Source organism: Tyto alba, unplaced genomic scaffold (assembly GCF_018691265.1).
Source record: "Tyto alba isolate M040663 unplaced genomic scaffold, T.alba_DEE_v4.0 Super-Scaffold_16, whole genome shotgun sequence".
NCBI lineage: Eukaryota > Metazoa > Chordata > Aves > Strigiformes > Tytonidae > Tyto > Tyto alba.
The window spans coordinates 6,955,254-6,983,024 of NW_024881278.1; the positions used below are offsets into that span (position 1 = coordinate 6,955,254).

The window sequence follows — 27,771 nt, forward strand, 5'->3', positions numbered from 1 at the left end:
CAGCACCTGCATTCAGCCACTCAAAGGAGGCATCCTGGGTGCCCACATGTTTTGGACAAATCTTTTCATTTATTATCCAGTAACAAAGCTGTGGAAGTGGAACCAAGTCAGACAGATGGGATGAAGTCATGGCTCCATAGTGCTGAAATCTGTATTAACTTTAAACATCCTGAGTAATTTTGAATAAACAGTGCTGCACAACATCAACGTCTGAGAAATAATTTACTTTTTTGATCATCCTACACTGCCAGCCTTCCCTACTACCTCTGCCTAATCCTCGTGCCCAGGCTACAGCATGGTTAGCATGTTGCCTCCTCTGAGTCTAACATGTACTCCGTGTGGATTACACTGCTGCAGAAAGCACATTATCTGAAGCAGGTAAAACCCACATAATATCCCATGTACATTATGCAACAAAGATAAGAGAGTGCAATCACTAAATGTGCAGATCCATTTTCTGTTTGAAGTAAATCTACAAAATAGTTAATGCCAACATGCAATTCTAGTGAGTACAAAGCACAGGAAACCTGACTCAACCTCATAATATCACATAACAAAAAATTAGATGAATGGAAATTTAGTATCTCCCTCACATTGCAAAATGTTAAGGAGACTCAGGCCATTCTCACACAGTGCCAGAGGCAAACCCTGCACTGTAGCCTGGTCACACTCAGAATAAAGAACCCTGTGTACTCTTTGATGGACAGAACTAATCATTAGCCTTTGTACTTGAGCCAGTAGAAAACATCATTTTTTCAATCCATACTGTTGATAAGGACAGTCATGAATGAAAACCACTATAGTGCAAAGCACAGTGTATAGCTCGAGTCAGCGGCAGTCTATCTGCCAGCTGCTCTGGAGGAAGCATGCTGCTCGCTGCCTGACTCGCAACCTCCCCACGGCACGCAGCGATAGCCGAGGAGGAAAAAACACAGTCCATCTCTGCCCCAAGGACACTTGCAGTCAGCTCACCAAAGCTTCTGAGAGAACACAATTTTCCTGCCCACTGGGCACCGCTCTGTTCACTTACCATCGGAGACCTACCTCGGCAAACGCACAAGACCTCATTCTCCAGCAGCCCTTCATCCCAGAGGCAAGTGGTTTACTGGGAAGTATATCCTTCCTGCTGGGTAACTGCCATGCCAGTTCAATCACTACCTGATTGTCAAAGCTTTTTTCTGATTTCCCCAGCCCTCAATTTCCCCATTAGCTCAAAGAAAACAGAGGCTGTATTTGTCAGCTTGTTTCAAACAGGCAGGAGAAAGAAAAACCAGAAAGCAATAAACTGCAGTACGGTGCTTTGCTGGAATAATAATGCACTAAACAAAATGGCAACAATTTTTTAAGGGAAGGTTCCTGTCAATTAAAATACACAATTTTAAAATGCTGCAGTTATTCACCACAATTCCTCTTCTCATAGACCTCAGCAAAAACCTCTACTTCTGCATATTGCTGCCAAAATCCACATAACCTCATAGCGTATTTGAAGCACACTCAGATTTCTGAGTGGCCAAAACCATTGCTGGCTACACACCTCCAGAAACAACTGAGGGTTTTCAGCAAACCCTTCATAAACCTCTTCTGTTAATGAATGTTTAAGAGAAAAAGGCCCTGGGCTATAACACCTCCAAATCTTGCAGGCCACCACCATTTAAAATCTGGAAGATTCAGTGGACTCTACTAGAAAATTATGAGTATAAAGTAACTTCAGACTTTTGGAAATTACTCGGGGAAAAAAAATAAATAAATCTGTCTTTCTCTCTAAACTGCAATTCTTCCTGTACATCAGGTTTTTCTTGAATTTGTATCTTGGTAACATCAAGCCCATAAGCTCTTGCCATTCAGCCTGACCATGCCAACCAAGGAGGAAGCGCTATGCTTAGGACACCCTGAGACAAAGACTCTGTCAGAACCTCAGCTGTTGTAAACTGAAGCCACTCCATTAATGATTTACTAATTTAAACTGAGAATGAGAGTACGTGAAAAACCTAGGTGGGTGGATGCTGTTGATTTACTTTCAGCAAATATTTGATGACATGATTAGGTAACATGGGTTTGTTCAATGGGTTTTAATTACATTTTGGTTGAAGGATTCCCTGTTCTTCTACACACTATAAAAGGGAGGAGACAATCATTATTGGACTGTGAGTGACACAGATTTTACAAAAAAAAAAAAAAAAATACTAACTGAACAGTTCCCATCTCTAATTAGATTTAAAACTTAAAACATGCCATGCAGAGGGAAAACAAAAACCAGAGATCTCAGCAAAAAGGTTTTTGAAAGATTTGGAGATCGACTGAAATAAAATGTGATAATCTAATGGAAGGGGGAAGAAAGAGGGAAATGGAAAATGTTGTAAGTGCTTAAAAAATACAGTAGTGTGTGCCTAAGGGTCACGCCCGCCATTTTGTACTTCAATGTACCAGGACTGGAAAAGGCTACGAAGGATGCAAAACCCCCAAAAAAGTGCCTGAAGCAACAGTGGAATTGGAAGAGAAACAACAAAAAGACACAGAAAAGAGCCAAAAGACTTGTAAAGGGAAGAATGAGGAAACAGAGTCAGAAAAGCCCCCGTGAGAGGGAGCAGAAGGGCTCTGGTCCAGCCCTGCACCCCACCTGCCTCCTGGCTCTGGTGCTGCACGCTGTGGAAGCCCTGAGCCCAGCTCCCCACATCCAGCCTCCAGCCCCACTGACCCATGCAGTTTGTTCCCTCACAAAGCAGCATCCTGGCAGTACTTCCTTTCCTCATCGATAAAAGGTAAAGCTAAATTACAAGGATAAAGAGTTACGAGGGGGAAATGTCTGACAATTCTCCAACCCTGCTTCTTGCTCCCTCCTCCCATGAAACAAATAAAAACTAAAGCAATTTAAATTGGGTGGCTTGCCAAGTGTATCTTTTGCAAATGCATTCACTGTCATTATATGACAGATGTCCACATTTCCATAACATTTCAGCTGAGCATATCAGCCCTGAAATACTACCCCTACAAAAATTCAGGGATATCTTCAGTTAATTGACATGAGGATGCCAGATCCTGATCTCGCTTCCCCCAGCATATGGCACGGATAACAGTTACACACCCCATCAAGTCTGGGAGGACGCTCCTGTTTTCAGCTAGCTGAAGTTACTCACTGACATAACAGATCTGCCCCAGCCCAGGAAGCTGTAACTGGGATCCAAATCAATTGTTTGGTCCCTACATATTTTCTTAATTATTGCTGAGTATCTTCATTACGACATGCACAGACATTATGTTCTGGCTAGAGCACTGGCCATACTATCATGTTGGGGTTTTTTTATGTTAGCAGCAAAACTCCATCCACGGTGATGCTGTAGTTTCACGTACATTTTGAGGCAGCAGAAGGCAGTGGCACTGCCAGAGCCCATGTGCTGCAGAGCACTTTCCTGTCCCAGCCCCACAGGGGAACTACTCTGGCCTGAAATCCACCCAGCAAAACTGAAATGTTCTCGTTCAAATCCTTCTGCCTCTACGCACTGCTGTCACGCACCCTTACCCACGCGAGCGTTTGAGAAGTACCAGCACAAGCTGCGCACCCCTTGTCTCGGGCACAGCTGGCACAGTTTGGCATTGTCAACAGAAGACCCAGCTGTGTGCTGTAGATCTTGGAAAGTATCTGCTTTCTTGCACAAAATTCCTATTTGTGGCCAGAAACTGAAAGGGTCTGGATCATATCTTGTTATATGCTATGTGAGAGAAGAACAACAACTACAAAAAACCCCAGCTAATTACAGCTCTTACCGACACAGCAAACCTACAACCCATCTACAGCTTCTCATAACTCTTAAACCCACTACTATGCTATAAACCACCACCAGAACAAAATGTGCAACACAGGAAGAGACATTAACAGGCTTAAGTGAATATGCACATTTTTATACCTTTTCTACTACCTGATTAAAATATTGACTCAGTGGTGGTACCGCACTTCCCCTTGAGAAAGAAGCCCTTCAGTGCAGTGGAGTGAACTAAAACTCAGATTCCATTTGAACAGTGATGGCAACACTTAAAACCCTTTTCTCTGGAAATGTTCTTGCCACTAAATATTAATAAAACCTTTACATTAGAGGTCTGTGGGGTTTTGAAAAGAAAACTAATAAGTATGGAGGGAGACAAGCAAAGCAAAAGAAATTGGAAAAGAACTGCAGCTAAATGATAGATGAAAGGAGTGATTTATTTGAAGAAGGTGTCAACAAATGTGCCAGTGCATTTTCATGAGTGACACATAAGCAGAAAAGAGGGAAAAGAAAGGATATTGAAAGCAGAGAGGAAAAAGAAGAAAAGCATGGGAAGAAGAGAGAAAAAAGCCTCAGAAAGCAAGGCAAAGACTCTTCAGTAAAGACCTAGCAGAGGCGTTGCACTCACGAGTGCAAGTCATCACCTCTCTCATACTGAGCGCAGCCCTGCAACTCCCAAACCCTCCCAGTGCTCCAGTACACCATCGAAGGGTGCTACGGAAAAAGCTAAAGGCACTCCCTTAATGAAGCACTGCTGAAATTTTAAGGCACAACACTGAGTAAGAGCTGTGCCAAAAACCTTCATCAGTTGTGGAGCTCATCATATATTTTCAGCTGATTTGTCAAAAGCACTTGGTTTGGCTTAATGCCCAACAAACTCCCATTCCTCCCATTCAATGGAATCGAACCAGTGCCAGGAGCTTATGCATTTCCCTCCTGCATCCTCGTCTTTGTGACAGAGCCTGATCACCGCTGACAGCACGTTCAAGGTATTATTCCCTGGAACAACAAACCCCCAAAATGAACTAATGCAAATGTAATGCCAAGGTAATCAAATGCAAAGTCAGAATAAGGTTGGTGTCCACACTTCCTTCCTCTCCCCAAAGCAATGACCTTCTTCAGGAGGAAAGGTGAATAAGATATGCCAGGAAATGTGAACCCCTGTCACTCATTATTTCTTATAATAACGTATCCAGAGATATTAGGAGATTTTTCAGAACTCTGCTACAGATCCTTGTGCCAACAAAACCAAACATAAAACAAACTCTGACCTGTATATTTAAAAACAAAAAGCAGCTTGCAGGCTTGCTCACCTAGTTCTTTCCCTTCAAAAACCCACAATTAGCATATTTTGTTACAATTACTTTTGCAACAGATATGGGCTTAGGTGCTATTTTCACAAGCACTATTTTCTGGTTTTGGCACCCCATCTAAGATATTTTCAGTGAACTCAACATCCACAACGTGGGTGTTCCAGTCTTTGGCAAGATCTGGTAATGCACTTCATGGATCTCCACGTGAGCACCTCAAACCCCAGACAAATAAAACATATGGCCACTTCTAAAGATTTTACCCACAAAGAACATTCTGCACAGTTTCTCCCCCAGTGTTGTTCCAGACAAACCATAATGGTATTTTTTCAGGCAGCTTTGTTAACATGTCCCTGAAAACCATTCTTGACAAGAAAATAATATTCTTTAACACTGAAGATCAACCTTTGTCTTCCCTGTTGAAGACTGTATACATGTTAATGGACAGACATTTAATGATTCCTGCTGTCTTCCTTTTTCAGATCAAAACATTAGGGTACAGAGAATTTATATAAATTGCTTAAGGTCACCTAGTAAGTCAAGAGCTAAACAAGAACTATAGAGGCCCTTCCAACTGTCGTATTATAGGTGAGGAAAAAACCCACCACACTTTACTTAAAATCTGCCTTAAGGAAATTGTTAACCTGGGGCTGAGATTTTCTAGCTAATCTTAGCTTATACAAATGCATAAATTTGAGCCAGTGAATTTTACTTCTTACTACATTTCACTGTTATCTTGGATTGTTACATTCAAATAGCAGTGCTAAGTTCAATAAAAAGCACTTTTCTTCTTCAGATCAATGTCTTCATTTAAACTAGTGTTTGATTTAAGCACAATGCAACTTCTTTTTTTGTCCAGTGGGCAACTTCATTTGGAGACTTTACAGATAATTCTAAGGATTACTTAACAAAATATAATAGAAACATACAGTGGTATGTATATATGTGCATATATAAAAAATTAGAAGTGTCTTTGATTCATTCTTAATGAACTTCAAAATTTTTCATTCTTAAAAACATATTGGGAAAACCTTTAACTTCATATTTGCTTCTTTATTCAATTTAATTTCAGTCTTGCATTTACATATCCAACATAGTCCTCAAAATATGAAAAAAAAAATAATCCTATTATTATTACTTAAAACATTTGCATTTAAGAGCAAAATATTTTGGTTAACTATAAAAAGTACTTGTTATTTTAATAACAAGAAGCTCTTGGAATAAAACCAGAATGTAAAGGGTCAGTTCACTGAGATTTTCAACCCTTCAATTAATTAATTATAAGGAGCAGCTTCCAGTGAATTTTTCTTAGCAAGGTATCAACACCTGCAAAGTAGAAAAATTAATGAAAGCATTGTCATAGCCTTAAATAAATACCTCACTTAATCACGAGCAAGATGAACAAACAGATGTGGGTGCTTTCGGTTATCCAAATGATCCGCCTGAGTGTTCAAATGCAGTAACGTCATATGTCAAATAATACTGATTTTTGTTTCAAGCACGAAGACTCGAGCATTTCTGTCTAGCTGCTGGCTACTGTTCCCACCAACAGAAGTCACCCACCTGGGGCAGCATGCGATTTTCCTCCTCCAGCTGTCTTACTCTTGCCTCCAGCTGCCTAACATAGGACAAGGTTGGTTCTAAAAATCAAAAAGAAAAAAACTCATATTATCCACAGAGATCTGCTTGTGTTTACTAGTGTCAGAGCCTGTGCCACATTCTGACTTGTACTCACAGCAGATTGCCTCTCTCAAATGTCCATTAAACGTTCAGCTCTGGTCCTCTCAAGGGCAGTGCAAATAGTGCTGATACTAGAATTAGTCCAACTCCTTGGTGCTTCTGATTCTAAACTGCAGCGCTTTAAGTTGGTCCCTTCCCAGACACAGGGTATCTTACAGAAGGGCAAAACCCCTAAAAGCATCCAGGAGTTTTATCATCACACATTTTTTGGGTGGCCGAATTTCTGCTATTGAAGTCCTCTATCTAAGAGAAATACATGCCTGAGAAAGTAGCACTTGACTGTAAGAGATATCTTCCAAGTGCAGAAACACTGCTGACTCTCGTACCTCCTTGTACGTAAATGCAAGTCCACCATGTACTCACTCCTGACTCAATGATCCACTCAACTTTCTCCGAGATGTCAATTCCAGTAACATATTTGTCCTCACACTACCACATAACTAGTAAAATGATCTCTCTGATGATTAATGGTACGGAATCCACGGGTATCAGGGCAGTCCTGTCAGTTGATATAATCCTGCAAAGCTGCATTGACAACAGAGCTCTTCACTGGTTTAAATGGACAGGGGGAATTTGTGTACCATTTTCTTCTGATACCTAATCACCCTGCCAGCCTGCCCATAAAATAACAGTGATGGGAAATGAGGTGTCACTTACTGCTCTTACGAGACTGCAATAGGCTAAAATATGCATACACAGATAGAGTACAGAAATTTACACAACATGAAGACAACACACAGTAATTTGTCAAAAACGATTAATACACAGCAAGGCACTGGATTAAAAATAGCATTGTACAATAAAAGGGAAAGAGGTAATCTGAGGTCTTGCGCGCTCTGCTGCATAAGGTTTTCATAGCCAGTGATGGGTGCATCTCTGGAGAGTCGCTAAGCCTAGCTCAGATGAGCACTTAGAAGATGAACAGCTTATTCAATTAACTGCATACAACAGGGTTCCTCCCATCAAATCAGCTTCCTTCCCAGCAGCAGCACTTTTGGGAGGAGCCGCAGAAGCTCCCTCACCATTACAGCCATTAGCACAGGCAACAGTTCCCAGCACATCTTATCTCTTCTCCCTGTTGTTTCGTACATAAGATGGTTTCTGTGGAGCCATCTTTTCAGAGGGACTGAAGTATGCACTTTCTTCAGCACTAGCCATCTCTAAACTCCTTGGTCACAAGTCCACTGCTGTAACTTGGGCTCAGACTTCATGCTTGAGTCCAACTTCCCAGCCGTGCCCACCAGCCCACTTCATGCAAGCTCCCTTCTGGATTCTCTTCAATTCTGGGACTTCTGTGATTTTGTGGTTTACCATTTATTAGCTCCTCATATGATGTAGACCTCTTGGCAAAGTTTGCCTCTCAGTTTTCTTTCTTCTCTTATAAATTGGGCGTCTAAAGCTGAGATCTCTGCTACTTCAAATCACACAACTCCGCTGTCAGTTCACAGCTTCCCAATGCCAGTTCATACCAGCTGAGGATTTGGGTTGAAATCTCTGTGCCTGTTAACCCTTCTAAAGTGTGAAACAGTTATTTAAATCTCCTTCTGTAATCTGATTAAAACAGAAAATTAGGTCATCTACCAAAGGCTTGATCTAGCAAATCCTTATTTATGTGTTTCTTCTTGACACATAGACTAGATGCATCTATATTTCAGTATCTGTTAATATATTTATGCTGTGATGCTATGAACTTAGAGGAAAAAATGAGCAGAAAAGCCAGTCAAGGACATAAGAGCGGAATTAGAAATACACAAAGTGAAACACTGTCACCAAACTTCAAAAAAAAAAAAAAAAACCCAAACCCAAAACCCCAAACAAACAAACAAAAAAACCTCAAAAAGTTGCATCTTAAAAGTATTTATGAGAAGGCTTGTATGATCCATCTATTCTTAATCTGCCTGAAGACAAGTAAAGAGCTCTAAATAAAGAGCAGATCTTAAAATGCCATCCAGAAAAGAGTTACCTGATACCAGTCCATTGTCATTTCAGGTAAATTTTCACAAGACAATTAAGCAATTTAAAACTGAAGCAGAATGAACTGATGATAGTAATGCTTCAGCTTCAGTATCTGAGCTCAAAACAAATGTCTCCCAACGGGAAAGCAGTACAGAAGCTTAGCATCACTTCCACACATTATTGTTGCCTTAAAATAAAGCATTTAATAAGATGCTACAATGTGTCAGGCAACCACTGCTCCAAAACATAACCTGCGCAAACAAGATGATCCCTAGCTGATGTCATCAGTCATAAAAGCTTTTTGTGTTTTATCCTTCCCCAAACAGATTTATCTCACATTGTTCATTTTCACAGAGCTGCAAGTACACAAAAAAGCCCTTCCTTATTTGCAGAATCTTAAACTGGACTTGTAGACTGCTTATAGATAAACTTCCAAAAACAAATCTGCCGAGTTTCCTCTGCGGAGAACACAAGCAGGGAAAAACAGCATCTCTATTAACACTGTAAAAGCTTCACTACTATGTTCTGCATAGTAGCTCAGAAACTGTTAACTATGTTGAGCTCGAATGCATACTCAAATAAAAACAGAGAAAAAGATAATTTTGGCCCACATGTAAACAAGATCTGACCTCAGAGACATGACACTGCAGTAGCCAAGCTACCAGTTTCATCGCCTGCGGGCTTCTTGGTTACATTATTTCCTCTCCTTCACATCTTCCTTCTGTATGCACTTCTACAGGAGCAACAATTTTGAACAATTCCTATTCTCAGGAAAGGATTCCTACCAAATGAGCTTCCCAACTTGAGCTCACTTGAGCTTCCCGTGCTCTTAGCATCACTGAAAATATGATCACTGTGTGGTGCTTCATTCCAGGGCTGAAAATAAAATTCTTTTCCAAATTATTAGAGAAACAGTAATATCTTGCTTTTAGGGAAATTGAGTGACAATCCACCCTTTCTCCACATCCATCACTCTAACATGTTACTAAAGAACATCAATATTTACGTAACTGATCTCTTTTTATTTTGACATCCGCACTCTTGAAGCGAGTAGATATTTTGGGGTTATGTCAAACTATCAGACTCTTACGTTGCTGCCACAGGCACATATGTGCCTTGGCTTTATCCATTTTTGTGTGACTGCGCCTGATCTCAGTCTATCAAGTAATTCATAATGTTCTTTAAGCTAGATTATCCTCTGCTATTTTAGAATGGTTGAGGATGTCACGTTAAATTCTGATGCTTTTTTTTTTTTCTGGGTTTGTTTTTTTTTTTCAGAGACTGGAGGGTGACAACTCACAGGCAACTGTGGGATTGAACTGGAGAAGTTCTTATAGACTGAGGTCCAAGACCTGCCTGTTAGCTCCCTGCAAAGTAAATAGATCAGAACAACAGAGAAAGCAAAAACTCTAGGGTCCAACCTACACTTTTGCTTGTTCAAATGTGCTTGAAAAACGAGCACAATACAGCAGGTAGAAGGGGTTTTATCTAATGACCAGAGGAATATTTGAGGTAAAGAAAGAGTAGGAGATGCAACACCTTTAGTACTGATATAAACTGAGAAAGTAGTGCACAATGCTTTAACTCAGTGACTAAAATTCTATTTCTCTGCATTTTTAAAAACCACTGATTACAAATTATAATAGTTGTCTGCAAAAACTGAGCATGGGGATTCCATAGACCTCCTTTTGACTAACTTTAAAGGACAAACCCATCAATGCAAAAGACGCTACTTCCTTCAAGGAAGTTTAAAAAAAAAATGTATAGAATCTTTTAACTTTGGAGAAAACTGGTAATTCAGTGGATGAGCAAAGCAGACATCCCAGAGGATGTAGAGCAAGATCCTCCAAGCTGAAAATACTTAGAAGCTTGGAGGTATTAGGAGAAAAGAGTAACACTGTTTGCCTTGATCCCTAGCCATTAACTTATAGCCACCATGAAGAGAAGGTGCTACGCTGGACAGAAGGCTGCTCTGAAGCAGCAGCAGCCACCGGTCCTTACATCCTCATGGCCAGAAAACAGAGAAACACGATTTCACGATAATGCAAACATCACCTTGGTTCTGTTAACATCAACATTTTCTGCTTCCCCTACCTCAGCTCTATTTGGTATGCATGTTCCTAAAGGAGGTCACCAGAATCTGGAGAGCTGTCAAATCCCAATATGCATATTTTAAACACTTACAGTATAGATGAGGGAAACTGCCAACAATTTACCTCAGCAAAGAATTGAGCATGTTATGTGTAGTGATACTTTGATGTACGGCAAAGAAGGTTCAGTTAAGGTATATTCAACTTCAACTGGGAAAGTCATTTGTTATGCTGCTCTTCCTGCACTGTGTTGGCAGGAATATAATAATTGCATATCAAGTCAGATTTTGGTCATTCAGATCCACGCCCAGCATCCTGCAATGAAAACTAAATAATTTTTCAATAAATGGAAGATGAAAAGCAAGGCTGTGCAAGGGCTACTTTAAACCCCCCTGTAATTAACTGACAGCTCCATACATTTATGGAAGGGTTTCTATGCTAACTGGGGAGCAGATTCAATGACACGCAAAGTAGCTCCCTGTCCTATAATTCCTAGTCATCTGATTTAATTACTTCAATATTAATATTCATGACTAAAATATGTTATTACTGCAATCCATCCCCTTTCAGCTACCTTGTTTGATTTACACTGATACACATTTACACCACCTGCATCTCTAAACTAGTGAAGCTGCTCAGTGTTTACACTGGCAGCATCCAGACTCCCAGAGGCAGGATTAGATGACCTCCGAAGGTCATTTTTAGCCCTGTCTTCTATGATTTTCTACTCTGGTTGCACATCTTACATAATGCTCCTATTGAATAAGTGCTTGAGAACTTCTTATTAAAGTGAAGCTGAATTCCCCTGTAACGCAGCGACATTAGGATTAGTGCTATCATGTAGACAGAAAGACGTTTGCCTAAGGCAAAATTTTATTAAGCTCAACAGAATGTTTAGGAGCTATTTACCACAGAGGCACATATTCTCTGAAAGTTTTGGGACAGCCAACACCATAGCATTAACATTAAGATAGGGTTTGCATTTCTCAATATCACTGTTGTCTGAAATTCTCCCACCCCAAGCTAGGATTTCTTGTGATTATGGCTCCAGCACTTCTTGACTTCTCCTTGTAATTAAAAATATAATTAACTAAGCTTAGCTAGTTCACCGAGTACTTCAAAACTGAATCTTAGCAAAGGGAAAAGCTTACATGTGCCAATTCAAACATCCAGAATTTAACGTTACCCCTGTCACTTAGAATATTTCTCAGGCAACACGTGCCATGTTTCCCCTTTCGGCACACATTACACACAGGCATGTGCTAATTATGTTAGCTCTGTAATCAGACATTTTTTCACAGATTTCATATCAAAATCGTGTTTTCTCAGTTGCAGCAGCTTTTAATCATGAATTATCTATTTAGTACAATAAAAAGTACTTCTTATTGTCTCGAGTAAACCCTAGCCATGCCTTTAATGATTCATTGATGCTGCCTGACTCAGATTGCCAATGTGTTCACACTTGTCTGGATTTAAGTGCCCCTTTGACGCTGTGGATTATGCAGACGCAGTGAGCAGGTCCGGGCTGCCGTGCACACGCTTCCCCGTGCTGAGGCACAGGCATCGCCCTGCTGCAGCAGCACCCGCAGGTTTCACTCTTGCTGAGGTCACCCAAGGAATGCTCGAGGTCACCCAAATGCTGCTTGTGACACAGCCTACTAAAAATATAGGGTTGTCTTCCACGTAAGAACTTTGCTGATTTAAGTTGAAATTTGTTGGACGTTGTTTACGGTGCAACAAAATTTAGAGTTGAATTCATCTCCAAAAAAAAAAAAAACCAACAAAAAAAAAGCAGCTTAAAAAGAGTTTAAAAAACTCTCAAAGAGAAAAAGGATTCGACCACAGGAGTTCCAAAAAATGCTATCAGATGTCAGACAAGGTAAGCTTTTGTTTGCTACTTCTCTGGAGCTACCCGTAACACTCTTGCTAACAGCTGGATAACACTGTCACGCTAATGGTCTGCTGTAACACTAACCTTGGTTTGTTTGAGGTTTTTTGGTGCTAGAGGTGACAACGGCAAAGCTTTTCTTGCTGGCCTGCTAGATACCCTGTTAGCTCCACTCCAGCCTGTGCTAAATGCATTTCCCACGTTATTGATGAAAACTGAGAAAATCAAACCATTACACTATTGCTAAAATCTTTCCCACTGGCTGTTAGCTTGTTTTGGTATTGATTTTCTCTGTTTTATGATTGGTAAAATCCTTATCGGCTCCACTTAGTTAACTGCTTGGGTTTGTTCCTATGCCACTGCACTCTCATTTGCTCATTAGGAGTGTCCCTAACTGCAGGCACATCCAGCAGCAGGACAGGAGGGGTGTTCAGAGCGCTCCTGTGTGAAATCAAATGAAAGGCTGGAAAAGGCAAGCCTGAGAATAGCTTTGCTTGGGGAAGGAAGGTAGATGAGGGCACTGGCTTGCAGAGATAAATAAGGGAGGGTTTCACTACTGGTACATAGAAAGAAATCTACAAAAAGACATTTTGATCGTACACCAGTGCCTCCTGATCACACTGATTTGCATCTGTGAAGCAGTCCCCAGCTGGAAAGGCCCTCCGTCTCCTGCAAACACAAGGCCAGCATGAAACCATGCACGCCGACGTGGCCCCATGCATCCAGAGCCACCTCCAGCTCCTCCCAGTTCTGCTGTGCCCATGTTAAATGACCCTTTGCAGTACAACAAAATGAAAAATAAGTAAATAAATAAAAATATAAAGCTTCCCAGCGACAGCAATATTAGTGCAAAAAACAGAGGATCGGAGGGTCAAAGTGACTGAGGTGCTGAGTACATGCACTAACGGTCCCTCATCATCCCTGCAACTCCCCACTGATGCTCACAGCCACCTTTCTTATCATGTAGAATTGTATTTCACAGGCTCCAATCATCAGATTTTGGAGAAAAATATAGAAAAATTAGTTTGGTTGAGAATTTTAGTATTGCTACAGCAAGCTCTAGTTCATAATTATACTGGCTTCCCCCCTTGGAAGACTGCAATGTAGGCCAAAACTGAAAACTGCTTCTCCAAGAATTCTAAAGGCAGTTATCCAGCCTGTAAACTCCCTTTTCATGGGTTACTGTTTGTGTGATTCAAAACCAAATTCAAATGATGTCCCTGAGAAAGCAGAAATAGAAGCTTTCACATTACTGAAGCCACTGAACAACAGCTTTTTCTTGCTACAACTACAAAACAGGTGCCAAAGCTCACAACAAAGATTGATAGCCACGTGAATATGTGGAGGAACAACCAACCCACACTCTTCCTCCTCAGTAAGATATCTCCTTGTGCAAGTGAAACCAACAGTTCACATTCTGGGTTTATGTGGGGCAAGTTTAGATGGAGAGGCAAAGGCCAGGAAGGATCCTGGAGCTGCGTACACCATTAAATAAATTGGACACCACGATCTGCAAGTGCACAGCAGCAGACTGCGTCCTACTCTCTACAGGCTGCAGACCATGGCACACAGCGAGTTGTGTCAGGGAGTCCCTTCCTGACCCCTTACACCTTTCCCTGCTCAGAGAGGCTTCCAGTGAGGTAGTCTCACCAGGGAGAACCTGGACAACCATCTGATCGTGGCTTCAAGAGATATTTGGGCAGCTGGCAGTGCCACAAAAGCAAGAGGGGCAGCAAGGCCACTCTCTCAGGCTCTGTTTCTAGCTCCCTGGCCCACTTCCGATCCTGCCGCCGCTCCATTTCCCGCAATAGAAGCACCTCACAGTGAACCGCGGTGTGCGGGCAGCGGCGTGAAGCCTTGCGTGAGCCCTGCTGGAGAGCCAGCCTGGCAACAGCATCTCCCACGTGCAGAGCAATGCTGGCACACCCAGTCTTCGGGGCAAAAATATCACGTAACAATAACCCAAGAAGAGAGTAGGATTTAACTCAGCTATTCTCTGTGAGAGACTGCTGTCTCAGGAGTACAGGAAAAGCTGCTGAGAGGATCAGGAGTCTTACTCTCACTCTTAAACTCAGAATGTCTTACTAGCTGTGTTAAAATTTCATATTGGAATAATGAGTCTAACTAGCACAAGATCTATTTTTGAATTTCAGACCTGTGTCCCCATCTTGTGCACAAGGCGTGCCAGGTAGCACTCGATGGGAAGGCGTCATGGAGCCATGGCTACACGCAGCGCCTGCCGCCGGGGGGGCCAGACCTCATCGCTAAGTGGTAAAAGAGGGCAAGGGGGGACACCCACGCCTCTCACCCCTAGAAACAAAACACCCAGCCTTCCCACGCGGCTGCAGCCAGCGAGCGGCCTGTCCCTGCAGCTGCGAGCACTTGGCAGCAGTGCGGCGTCTCCTCCCGGGAGCAGCGCATCAGCCGGAGGCACCAGCTACAGCGGGTCACCACCGCTGCACCGGGACACTCAGCCCACTCAGAAAGAAGTGGGAGAATGTCTTCCCCCAAATCCCGAGTGTCTTATTATAGGATGGATATTGACTAGGAAACACAGTGGGGAAAACTACAAAACCAGCAGGTCTCCAAGGGAAAAAGAAGCTATATTTATACAATTATCCATCTCTATGAATGAGCGATGAGGATCACTCCCGTGATCAGGCAAGAGCAGAAGCTGGGGAACTGCCAGAGGAAGACAGGCTAACGTGGGCAAACACAATGAAGATTTAAAATTATCAGGACAAAAGGGGTTTTTGGATTAATTTCTCTACACAGACTGATTAAGATGTAGGACAGACTATTAAATCTAGTAAAAGATGTTGCAAGATTAAATATGTCCTCGAGACTGAAAACACCCTCTTGCTTCCCACAGCCCATTAAAGAGCCATCATATAATAATGCCTTCCTGTCCCTACTGACCCTGGTCACATTTGAAGCAGGGAAGATGACCATTTTGTAAAATTACTCCACTGGCAATCTCAGCACAGGACCTAATTCTGAGGAAAAATTAACTATTCATTTCATGCTGGCAGCTATACGATAGCAGAGGAGAAGGTGGTCTGTGTAGCCTCCATCTATTCCGTAAGACTTTTTCGGGCTGACTGTGGGAGTAATAAAAAGAAGTATTCAAATGACATACCTTGTGAGCCAAAAATCTGTCAGTGCAAGTATGTCACTAGCTGTAGGTAGTGACATCTCCAATAATCTGTGTTGCAAGGCCACGTAACACGAGAGCCTGGGCTGCTTCCTCCTCAGCTGGAACATCCATGTCTCTAGACAAAATCCCTGGGAGGGGAAAGGCCCAGGAGGGATCTCAGAGATCAGGAATCAGTCTAAATGTCCAGTTCTAGCTAAAATCAGCACCTTATTAAACTACTTCAGCACTGTGGAAAACTCTGAAGATGTCTCCTGCATGTTCTTGATACCCCAAACCAACCTGACCTCAGGGGCGTTGAGATGCCTGTGCCAGACCAGGCACCCACCTAATGCAGGATCCTGCCCCAGCTTCACCTCTTTTATTTCCTCAATTTCTGGAGACCTGACCCACTACCTCTAGGGTCCTAATATGATGTTGAGATTATGTGATTATTCCAATGAGACTCTCAGCAGCCATTGATTCTTCACAACCACAGCTGGGGCAGTGAGTGCCAGGCAGAGGGGACTTGGGTGCTGCATGCTGAACCCTGCCACATAGCATTTTTGGGCATCCAAGCTCTCCCTGGGATAGGGTTTAGGCACCTTTTCCACATTTCCCCATTCATGTGGTCAGACACATGGTTCTCTCTACCCTGAACCCACATCTTCCCTGACCCATTGACTTTCCTGCCTTCCCCAAGATCATGATGGCTGTATCCTACACTGCTGCTGGGCCTTAGAACTAACCAAAGACTGCATTTTATTTTGTGAAAGTATACAGATATAAACGCACATCATTAAGTGATTCAGAACAATAACACTTGTGAGAGGCACAAAACATGGGAACCTACGTTTTACCAGGGCTTCAGAGGAAACCAAATGCACCACATAAACACAGTTTTCTGGTTTCTCAGTCCCTTTTCACAGTTATTTCACTGCAATCATAATATGCTGCTGGTTTAATAACATGCTGATGATTGCTTTTAGATTATTAGTATCTTGATCTCAAACACAGGTAGCAAAACACAGCACATACATTACTGATAGGCTTCACTATACACATTTATCTGCTTCATAACTATCAACTCGACAATTGTATAACAATACAACTCCCAGACCTAGCAAATGGTGGCTGAGCCCCTTGTGCTCTCTTTCCCTGTCTGGTAGTTGTGGATCTGCAATGTCTTTGTAGCAAAGCCAGCCAAGACTTCCTAAATCACCACACTCAATAACCAGCTGCCCATTTCCCGGTCAGCGTAACAGATTTCTCCAGTGATCCCATATAGGTTGCATAGGTCCCGGAACAGCAGATGTGGCAGTCTCTCCGCTGATGGGGATCAGTGAAGCTAATCCTTGGGCTTTAATACAATGTGGTCATCTTCCTAATCAAAGAGGTTCATGAAGTACTTTCCCTTCACTATACTCCTACACACCTAGGAGAAAGATTGAAATGTATCTCCAAGCATCCCTAACTAAAGGACAGCAAGCCTTCCGCAGAACCGCCTGTGCATTTTTGCTGCCAACATGGCCATCAACCACCCAGCAAGGCCATTTCTGAATCTGCATGTCTCACTCTGAGCTGTCTCTTAAGCACATGAAATGATGCCACTGCTGTTGGCTGCCTCTGCACCTTCTCCTTTTATGTTTCAAGTATCGTTTCATTCAACAGGAATGAAATCAGTCAACTATAGGAAGTATGTTAGAACTTGAAAATGGTAAACAGTTGCAATAATTCTGGAAGTTTTTAAATCATCTGCATTCATCTGCAGGGATATTGGAATTTGTTCAGTTGCGCAAGGGGCTTTGACATCCAGACAAAGCTTAGAATGGCTCACAGAGCAGTCAAACTTGAGAGCTCTCACAGCTGCTTATCTACATCATCAGAACAAAACAAATATTTTAAACAAGGCCTCCTCTGTTTATTTCCTGATTACTTCACTAATGGGAAAGCAATTTACGTATTTCCTCTCCCCAGACGTATAAATAATTGAGCAAGGATTTTGGTTACAAAGGCTGTTGGAAACTGTCATGTCCTTCACGCTGAGATTTGCACAGAGCAGTTCATTAGTAATCCTTCTGCCCCTGGCACAAGGAATGGGGCTGTGCAAACTCCTGAGGCCCTTCCTTGCCCTGTTCAGCAACAGGTCCCTCTCACACTACACCGTGCACACAGATTAATGAGACAGACCTTGAAAATCAAGACTGCACATGTTTGTGTGCGTACATGCATGTGAGGTGAAAGTCTTTTCATTCACTACCTGCCTTGGAGTTATTAGGATTTCAATCTGGCCACATTCTGAAGGTTTCTTTTATAGGATTACAAGGACTAAAAATTGGCTCCTTCATCAGGCAAAAAGACAGTAGAGAGATTTTTGCTCCTTAGCTTTCCTGAGCAGGTGGTATAGCACAGTTACAGTTATTATGTCTATCTGATTAATGTTAATACTGAAACTGAAATATAATAATGTTGTGAAATACAAAAAATAAAAATACCGACATTTTACTCTCCTAGCAGCTGCAAACTAAGACTATATCTCCTGAGACTTTCTGGAATGAAGACAAAAAGACATAATTATTCCCAGAGTTCTGGGCAATAAAAGACAGACGTGATGGTAACTACAAACTGAAGGAAAACTACAAGTAAAACAGTCGGGGGGGAATTACAAATCAGATTATATTACATACATATGACCACCGCAAGTCATATTAAAAAGACAACAAAATCAGACTACCTGCTATTTTATTACACAGGGATGAACTCAGATACTATAGTGCTGAGGGCAAGGAATACAGAATAAGTGTATAAATGAGCTGTCAGGGTAGCTGCTGTAACAAAATGCAGACAGCATCCTCAAATTTCTGAAGAAAATTGAGAAATATAGATAGCCTCAGAGGTTTAAGGCTAGAAAAATGCCACTAAAACAATGTAGTCTGACTTCCTGCCCTGTGGAGACAAAGGAATTTTGATAATAATCCCAGGAATGCCTGGTTTCCTTTTTGCTGCTGGAAGTGGATATGGTCAAAAGAAGGCTGTGGGCTTTTTCCTCTACAGAAAATTTTGGCAAAAATGGAAAAACAAATGGAAAAAAAATTAAGTTTATGAACAACATTTTTCATGTGACTTAGGACATAAACATAAGATTTGCAGTAATAAATTATTGCAGGAGGGTTACATTCTCCATTTCTGTGTTTTTTGGGAAGCCTGACAACCAGCTCCAATCCGTCTGCGTTACTTCCTGCCATTCATCAGGACAACCCTGCTTTCTTGTTCACCTACGCAAGCAGCAGGAGAAAACCTCTATTGCTTAGCCTCCGTCACTTCATTTACATCACCTTGAGCACAAGAAGGAAACCCATCCACCCCAGGTACCCTGGCACCAAGATGTGTCATGTTTCAGTTAAGCGTTACCAAAGTCCCTAAATATGGAAAGAAATCTTACACAGAAGATGGCCTCCAGCAACCCATTGGTATTTCCTAGATGGTAACAATTGTATGGCCTCCATCAGAGTTTACCAGAGAGCTGTCTTTAGTCAGACTGTTGTTCATAAACTCAGCAGAAACTTCCATTCTTAACGATGACTAAAAGAAAAATCTCAAAAGCACGGGATTGGAGAGTACAAGGAATCTCCTTTCCTCCCATTCTTCTAATAGCAGCAATTACGACATACTGACTCCAGAAACAGTTGACACACAAAACAACTTCTTCCTGGAGACGTGCCAGGAGCTCAGGAAAATTATAAGCTTGCCTTTCCTGTAGCATAAACACATTTCAATGAAGCTCTGCAACAACAGCAGCAGCAGCAGAATTATCAGGCAGAGCAGCCACTAAACACTATATGCCTTTCTGCTGACAGCCGCCAGCACAGACGGGCCAGCCTCCACTTTCCAAGGAAAATGTCATTTTCTCACACAGCTGAGATAACCTTTTCTTGAACACTCAGGCTCCAGTGCTGCCCAGAACTGAACTCTTCCAGCAGAGTAGCAAGTTCCATCATTTCCCATCAGACAAACAGCATTTGGTCGACCAAAGCACTTGGGCAGCGATTGGAGCTAGCAGAGTAGTAATGGGAACTGTCTGGTTTGGTTTTGGGGTTTTGGTTGGGTTGGGTTTTTTTGGAGGGGGCATGGTGGTAGTTTGTTGGGGGTTTTTTGTCCCACTATTACAAACAGGCAGAATTTAAAAAGGCATTTAAAATATCTCTAAACCACTTCACAGGCTGGAAAGTGGTAGTGAGTTGACATTTTTTCCACCTCGGTGTCTTCCTGTTCCCATACCTGCTTGTTACAAATGTCCTTCCACTTCAATGACTCACAATATTCCTATGTTTCAATTTCACTCTTTGTTAAGGGAATGCTTGCAGGGTCAGCCGACATAGTTGGCTGGGTTCTGCTGAGAGTATTTGTTCTATCGTGACCAGAGGCCTGGCTCCGTGGACAGCATGCAGGAACAATTTACACTGTATAGGACAGCAAAAGAAGTGCTACGGTCACAGAATATGTGTGGTGGCTAGAGGGAGGGTATTAAAAGGCCACAGGCTTTTTCTGGTTTGAATGAAGTACATACATTAGTAAATGATACAAGGATGCTATAAAGGGTTAACTTCACTGAACAGAGCACTAAGCTGGCATTTGATACTGGAGATGCGCAGAAGGATTTGGTCTCTATGTTCCCTACAAAGGAAATTGTTGCCTGCTCTTATGACAGGCAGAGAGACCTCTTCATGTCACTGTTTTGGTTTCTATAAACTAACTCAAAGTGCTTTAAGAGGCAAACTCTGGATTTCGCATTAACACCCACACTCCCAGGAACCCTGATTCCAAGGGCTGCTTCCCATGATAAGAGAAAAAGGAAAAGCCCAAGATTCAACAACAGTGTTATACCAGGCTTACTACTGGTAACCACGGTGGAGTCCGTAAGTAAAAGAAACAGAGCTGCCTGGCCAACCTTCTAATGAAACATTTATCATGGTCACCTAAACATCTCTAAGAGTCATCTAAACATGACTGAACGTTGTTGCGACTGAGGGCACTGCTTTCAGCTGTACAGAGAAGAGGCACAATGCGAAGCAACACCGTTTCCTCTAAGACTGATCTGTCCCCAAGCTTTGACTGGTTTTGACCTCACAAGAACTTCAACCATAGACGCCAAATACAGTGATGACCTTCTGACCAGGACACTGTTCCAGGGCAATAAAATTATCAAAGACCACCCGTTTATTTCAGACTGGTCACTGAACAGAGACCAGCTTTCCTTACAAGAAATACTAGTAACAAAAAGAACCTTTTGTCAGCTTCCAGATTTGCTTGTTGATTACCAACCTTACCATTTTATATTTTGATGAAAATGCTTATACTTGTGTTAAGCACCAACATGCAAGTCATTGCTCTGTCTTAGAAGAATACAAGATTAAAGGGTCAGGTCTCAAAAGGATTGGATCTTTCAGTTAGAAAAAGATTACAGGATAGATTCACACTTGGATTTGAAGCTTTCAGAATGGAAAAGAGAAAGAGAGGGAGGCCGAGCCGGAGAAAGGAAACTTGACCTCAGTTTGAACTAACAAGACAAATCTCTTTTTGTGGAAGCCAGAGGAATGCAGACCTGTTTGAAAAAGTAAAATCAGAGGAAGTAAGCAATAATCAGTAAACTTATTTTCAAAAAATCGCCTTATCTTTACTGCCTTATTCTTAACATGAACACAATGTTTCTTATGGTAAAGAATTCCCTGTAAACTTAAAAAAAAGTTATTTTTTTCTAGACAGTTTTCTTTAAGTCATCCATTACATCCAAAGAAAGTCTACAATCCCTCAAGCATCAAAACATTTGCCACTGAACATGTTAAATGTTGGCAATAGCCAATTTGGTTTCAGAAATGCTCACTATTCAATGCCAATTCCTACTTTTCTCTACTAGCTCTTGTCAAAGCCCAAATAATATCCACTGCTAGTGCCACCTGACCAGTTTCTTTCCTCAGATAGTAACTACATATATTTCAGTACCATAAAATAAATGCATTAAAGTAAGTTGAAAGCGATTTTTGTTGAAAGCTCTTATGACTGCACATTTGTTAAGTACCATACTTCCTGCAACAATAGTTGCAGTACTGCCAAAAGCGATATTTTACTGTTTTATTAAAAATATTTGTGTTAGCACATAAGATATTTAACAACTCTAGTCAAAAGAGCCAAAACCAGAAGTTAGCAACTCTTCTATCATGACTGACTTCTCAAGATAACACATAGAAAACTGGAAAAAAAAGTATATACTGTGCAACTGCACAATGTGTTTATAGTAAGCATCAGCCAGATCTAATGTCTGGCATTTTGATCAATACAGAAATTTCATCTGCAAACCATTTTTCCCTACTTCTATATAAATGTTCACATATATAAATAAAACTACCAGCAGAACTGACTGTTCTACCTGGAAGCAAATCATGTTCCTCTCCAAAGCACATCAGCAAGTGCTCCTGCTCAACTCTACAATAGTACCGTAACGGTGAGCAAGCCTGCTGTAATGCTTCCTGGAGTGACTGTGCCTAGAGCTGGCATTTGGACATGTAGAAATGCCCATTTCTATGAGTTTTGTAAAGGTGCCTCAATCCATAATCCCCAGGTGTTCAGATCTTACCTATCTCCTGTTCTAGGAATGGGACAACCCATCGCAGACATGTAATGCTCTACGATCCAAATCAGTTTTCCTAATCTTTAATGAGACACATCGCTGTTTAAAAGTTTAACACACTGACCTAGGACTAATGCAGGGCAGCTGTGATTTGACTTTCAATTTAAAAAATACTCATGAAGTCGCAAGATGCTTTTCCCACACAGGCGAGACTAAAATGCAGCCCATGCTTACCCTATTTACATAGTCTCTTATCTTCATGGTGTAAGAACATTCCATCAAATCTGCTGATTTGGATAAATGCCTCTACAGGAAAAAGGATATTTTTCCTTTGGGTTCAGGTTTGGAAAATATCATGGAAAACACTAGTTTTCACAAATTATGTAGTAAATGCTGAAACGTCTTTGCAAGTTATTATTTACTGCTTGGGGATCATATCTGAGGAAATTTTACATGTCAAAGAAAAGCTTTCCCACACTGTAAAAAAATAATTTCCTATACTGTATATTGTAACCTTCTCAAATTAAATTCCTTCTCCCACTGAAACAATGGATCAACACCATACAGCCTACAGTTCATTTAGTGCATTGAATAGATCTCATATCAAGCCAAAGTCACTTTGATCCTAAAAAAAAATTAAAAAAAAAAAAAAAGACTGCTGAATCAGCAGAGTAAAACACTAGATTAAATTTGCCGCTAATCCAATCCGATACACCACTTACTTTATCCTACGTGTTAAGCACACCCTCCCCCAGTCTACTAAAGACCACGTATTTCATTAAATAGTGCTGGTTCATAACTCACAGTTAATGTATCAGCACAAATTAAAAGGGAGTTTAAATTCTACTTCCCTTTGCTGATGTGTATCTTTGTGATCGGCTGCTCTGCCACCCCTGGCAGGGTGTATTGCCACTAATCGCTTCCGTTTTTACAAGGCAGTAAAATGGGCCATATAACTGTGGAGATGACTGATAGCAGAGCAGACACAAACTAAGACGGATCGTAACGGGGCACAAACCACGGGGTCTGGCCGAGCCCTCTGCTCAGCTGGGCGCGGATGCCGCCAAGGCAGAAGGGAAGGAGCTACCCTGTGCTGCAACACACAACCAGGTGAACACAGCACAACTGGCACAGGGGCCTGTGGTCTGCTCCAAGTTTAGTTGTACTCCTGGGCAGACATACATGGATAAACAGTATATTTATACACTTCGGATATTTTTATTATTCATGTATATTGATACATATGCTTCAGGTGGGCTGTTACACTGCTCCTCTGCAACTCGGTGGAAGTTCAGCTGCACACTCGCTGCTCTCTGTGGTAATGCTGCCCGTAACTTGATGAGTCCTCTAAGACCCAGGCGAGGCATGACTCTTCATTTGCAGGATTTACGTATTAGCCAATTTATCTACCCAAAGTGGGGACCAAAACTAAGGACAAATTTGGACTACCCCCCACCCCTGCCCAGTTGTAAGAAATGCTTCACAGTGTGAGTTGCAACCTCAGAGCAGGGCTGGGGTCTGCTCTTCCAGTATAGTCTCCTTTCTTTCACCAGCTGCCTGGAATCAATATTATTGGATTGGTATACATTTTCATCATGCTGAGAGCAATTTCTCAAACACTAGTCTTTACCTGCTAATTGTCAAGTTCACATTTTCACCCGTAATTGGCTTTCACCTGCTGCTCTTGCTGCTACAGACTTTAAGAGACCTTAAACACTTCTTACCAAGAACAGAGCATGGTGACTCGCCTCACACTATAATTAAGTCTTCCTGGCCCTGTGAACCACAACATAAAAGTTAATCAAGCATAAAAGAAATTAGGGATGTTGTTACTCAAAACACCCAAATTTTACAAGTCATATTTCTTAACTGTAAGATTATTTCATGTCTGTCATTCATTTGTTCTAGTTTCGCTGTGAAGACTGCAGAAAAATTATGTTTATTTGAAATGTCACCTTTAGCAATCTTCATTCCAAGTTTCTCAGTAAGCTCATACTACATTAAATTGAAAATCTGTTGAATGAAAGATGAGTTTGACTGAACTGCAGTTTTCATAATGTAATAGCACATAATCAAAGGTAAGATTGCTATCCCCGGTAGAAAGAACTCTCTCTAGTAAAAAAATCTGTTTCATGGTAACAGGATAGGTTAATTACTGTTTCCCCCACAATAAAATTACTTTTACATAGTTGTTTCTTATTACATTGGAACAAATGATGCATGCACATTTTTAAATATGATTTCTCTCTTCATGGAGGCAATCATAATTAACAAACTGCTAAGTTATTTCTCAGTTTTTACTCTGTGTTCACGTGAAGAAACTCTAAGGATCACAACAAAGTCCTCAGATTCTATCCCATTCCCACTACTGTCCTTATCTGACAATTTCTGAGACTGAGAGTTAACAACTAAGTATTTTCCTTACACTGCAACTTCCTTACATCTTCATATCACCTGTCAACATAACTACTAGCTTGAACACTTAGAGACAACAAAACCAGCTGAAAGCCCATGGAAGGCAGTAAGAGTAGACACATGCCTCCACGTCCTCAAAATTTCACTTCCTAACTTCTTGTCAAACACATCTCTTATATTTGACATGTTTATCAGCTGGATAAATATGCACCTTGTCAAATTTCACACTCGGAAGCCTCATTTTGACCCTGGGGCAGACATTCACATTGTGTATTTTTGCAGCTGGAGAACCCATAAAAGACAAATATGCTTTGAAAAAGGCAGCAAGATTGAGGCCATATGAATGAAGATTTAAGATGAAGATTTATTTATGGAAACCAAACTTTTTATTTAAAATAATAAAACCCCCCCAAATAACATTCAAATGAAGTTAGATCCTGTTGCAAAGAAAAGTCAGAGGAGAAGTTTCAAAAGAGTAAAAAAAGTCCATTTTCAAGTGTGCCACTTAAGGCTCTTTTCAAAGCACTAGCATACACACAAACTTTTTGAATGCCTATATAGCTATATTTAACCTCTAAAAAGTATGTGCCATTTAATATTAATATGCTGCAGATCTTGTATTTGCTGTGAGAACAGCTCTACTGTCAATTCCTATGAATTAATTCAGCATCTTACAAAACTATTGGAAGATGAAATATTTGACATTTAATACAAACAGAGATTTCATCACAGCATTTTGAAGATGTGCACAAGATGTTCTTTTGTGCCAACCTCAGTCCCACAACACGCAGCTCCCCACGAGGGGCAGTGCGTACGGGCACTTATGGATACGTAGCACCCATCTGCACACGAGTATTGCCATCCCCGTGTTTTCACAGCACTTTCATTTTCAACCAACAGCTTTCCCTCGCATGTAGAACTTGCCACAGAGCTGTAAATTTAGGACATTCAAGGGTGGATGAATGATTCTAGTGAAACTAACAAAATCTGAGCCATGATCAGTTTAAAGATCTTTGCATGACTTTTCATTTGGAAGGCTTAATTTTGCTGCTATTTTTTCAGATTAATACTAGCATAAGAAGGGGCTGTATTTGGCCATAACGTGGTTTGCCACTTTTATCATCCATCTGACCTGTCATTTGTACTTTTGCCATTCTGACTGTTTCTCTGCATCCCCCTTTGCAGCCAGCCATGGACTCCAGAGATGTTTCTCAGAGACTGAAGTTCTGCACAACTCAGAAGTTTTAGGTTGAAAACCTTGCCACTGAGCATTAGGCATGTGAACCGTTCAAACACCAATGCCCATGAGCTTTGCAGGAGTACTTTCAGCAATTGTTCTCACATGTATCTGCTCCTACCATGCCTGTTTTATTACAGGAGAAAGTAATAACCCTTCCAAATGGGAGTTACAAGAACTTGTTGCACTTGGTGCTATATAGTGTGGAAAGAATAAAAGGAGAATGAAGTCATGAAGGGCCTCCTTTACTGCAGTTTAAGGAATTGGTAATATCTGTCCAGCCCCACCGCAGGTCCCTCTGTCCCACCCATGTCATGCAGGTGGGCTGAGCCATAGGCACAGGGACCCAGAACAGATCCTCTCCTTTAAATGCTCCTATCAAAATGGGAACTGCCTATATTTCTTCCTGGGGTCTCTTCCCACCACCAGAAAATGTCTAGTTACTTAGTTCATTTAAAAGATTATTCACTCACTGATTTACCTCCATGGGAAAAAAGTACTTACAGCATTTTCTTTTAAAGGCTTCTAATTCTGCAAGTGTCATAAATGTTGACATAAATGATGATATATATGTTTATGAGACATATTTCCTGTAATAAAACAATTCAAACAATGTCCCCATCCTAAAGAGCCATGATGGGAAGCTGTATGGATAACATTATTAAAGTGCAGGGGCTGAGTGAAAATTTGGTCCTGTTTTGTTTACTTTAATTATTCATTGCAAGCAGGTGTGAAGAGAAGTAATTTTCCCTAAAAATACAGGACAAGCTCCATATTCTTTATTCTCTCTCTGGCTTCTGTGTCAGAAAATCATAAAAGATTTCTAGCCTACCTTTTTAAAAAACCCATAAAAGCTTCTTTAAATTACAGCAGATGTGAAGTCAGTGACTGAAATGATGGGAGACCGTCCACGACACCATCCCAGAGGACGTGCTGTCAGCTAAGGATTTGGTTGCAGCTGCACCAAAGTTGCCAACAATCTGAAAACACATCTTGCCCACAGCCACTGGGCCTCTCGTAAATGGGAGCACAGTGGAGCTGCCGCATTTTCTGAGGGGCTGGGCATGACATATTCGCCCTTGAAGTGCCAAGTGATGCTGCATAAGAGAGACGTACGTGTGCCTCTACCGCCTGCATGTGCCTGTGGCTTCAAGTTAGATTTAAAACAGATTTAGACACCTATAGCAGCATTTAGGTGGAACTCAGGCTACTATATCCAAAACTGTACTCTTCTCTAAATGCACTGAGCTCCCCAAATAGAATGCTAAGAAGCCACTGGAATAATCTCCTCAGGGAAGTGGTACCTTCCCCAACATTGGACACTTCTAACATTCAGCTGGACAGTGTGCTGCGCCACCTTGTCTAGAGCGTGCTTTTGCTGAGAAAGGTTGGACCGGATGATCCTTGAAGTCCCTTCCAACCTGGTGTTCTACGGTTCCATGGTAAGTGAACTCCACCAGAGCAGAGCAGTAACTGTTTTACACAGCAGCACATTTTGTGTAGCCCTGCTGCAGCACATCCACTGCTTTTCTCTGTGGTTCCTTCCACTATCAGAGCACCCGCATTCAGCTCAGTGAAGGAGTAACAATTTGATTTTCACTTCAAGATATATTGATACC

The 27,771-nt window shown here is 41.5% G+C and overlaps 1 protein-coding gene across 5 annotated transcripts in view; it reads right to left on the bottom strand.

The window, feature by feature from the left end:
- CCDC85A (coiled-coil domain containing 85A) overlaps window positions 1-27,771 on the bottom strand; it is a 169,421-nt gene that overhangs the window by 12,057 nt on the left and 129,593 nt on the right. For 4 of the 5 annotated variants that reach the window (XM_042789571.1, XM_032989244.2, XM_032989246.2 and 1 more), the window contains one exon: window positions 6,632-6,708. The exons of the other annotated variant lie outside the window; for it this stretch is intronic. In XM_042789571.1, the coding sequence (XP_042645505.1) occupies window positions 6,632-6,708 (77 nt within the window). The remainder of the gene's footprint in view (window positions 1-6,631; window positions 6,709-27,771) is intronic. 5 annotated transcript variants of the gene reach the window in all.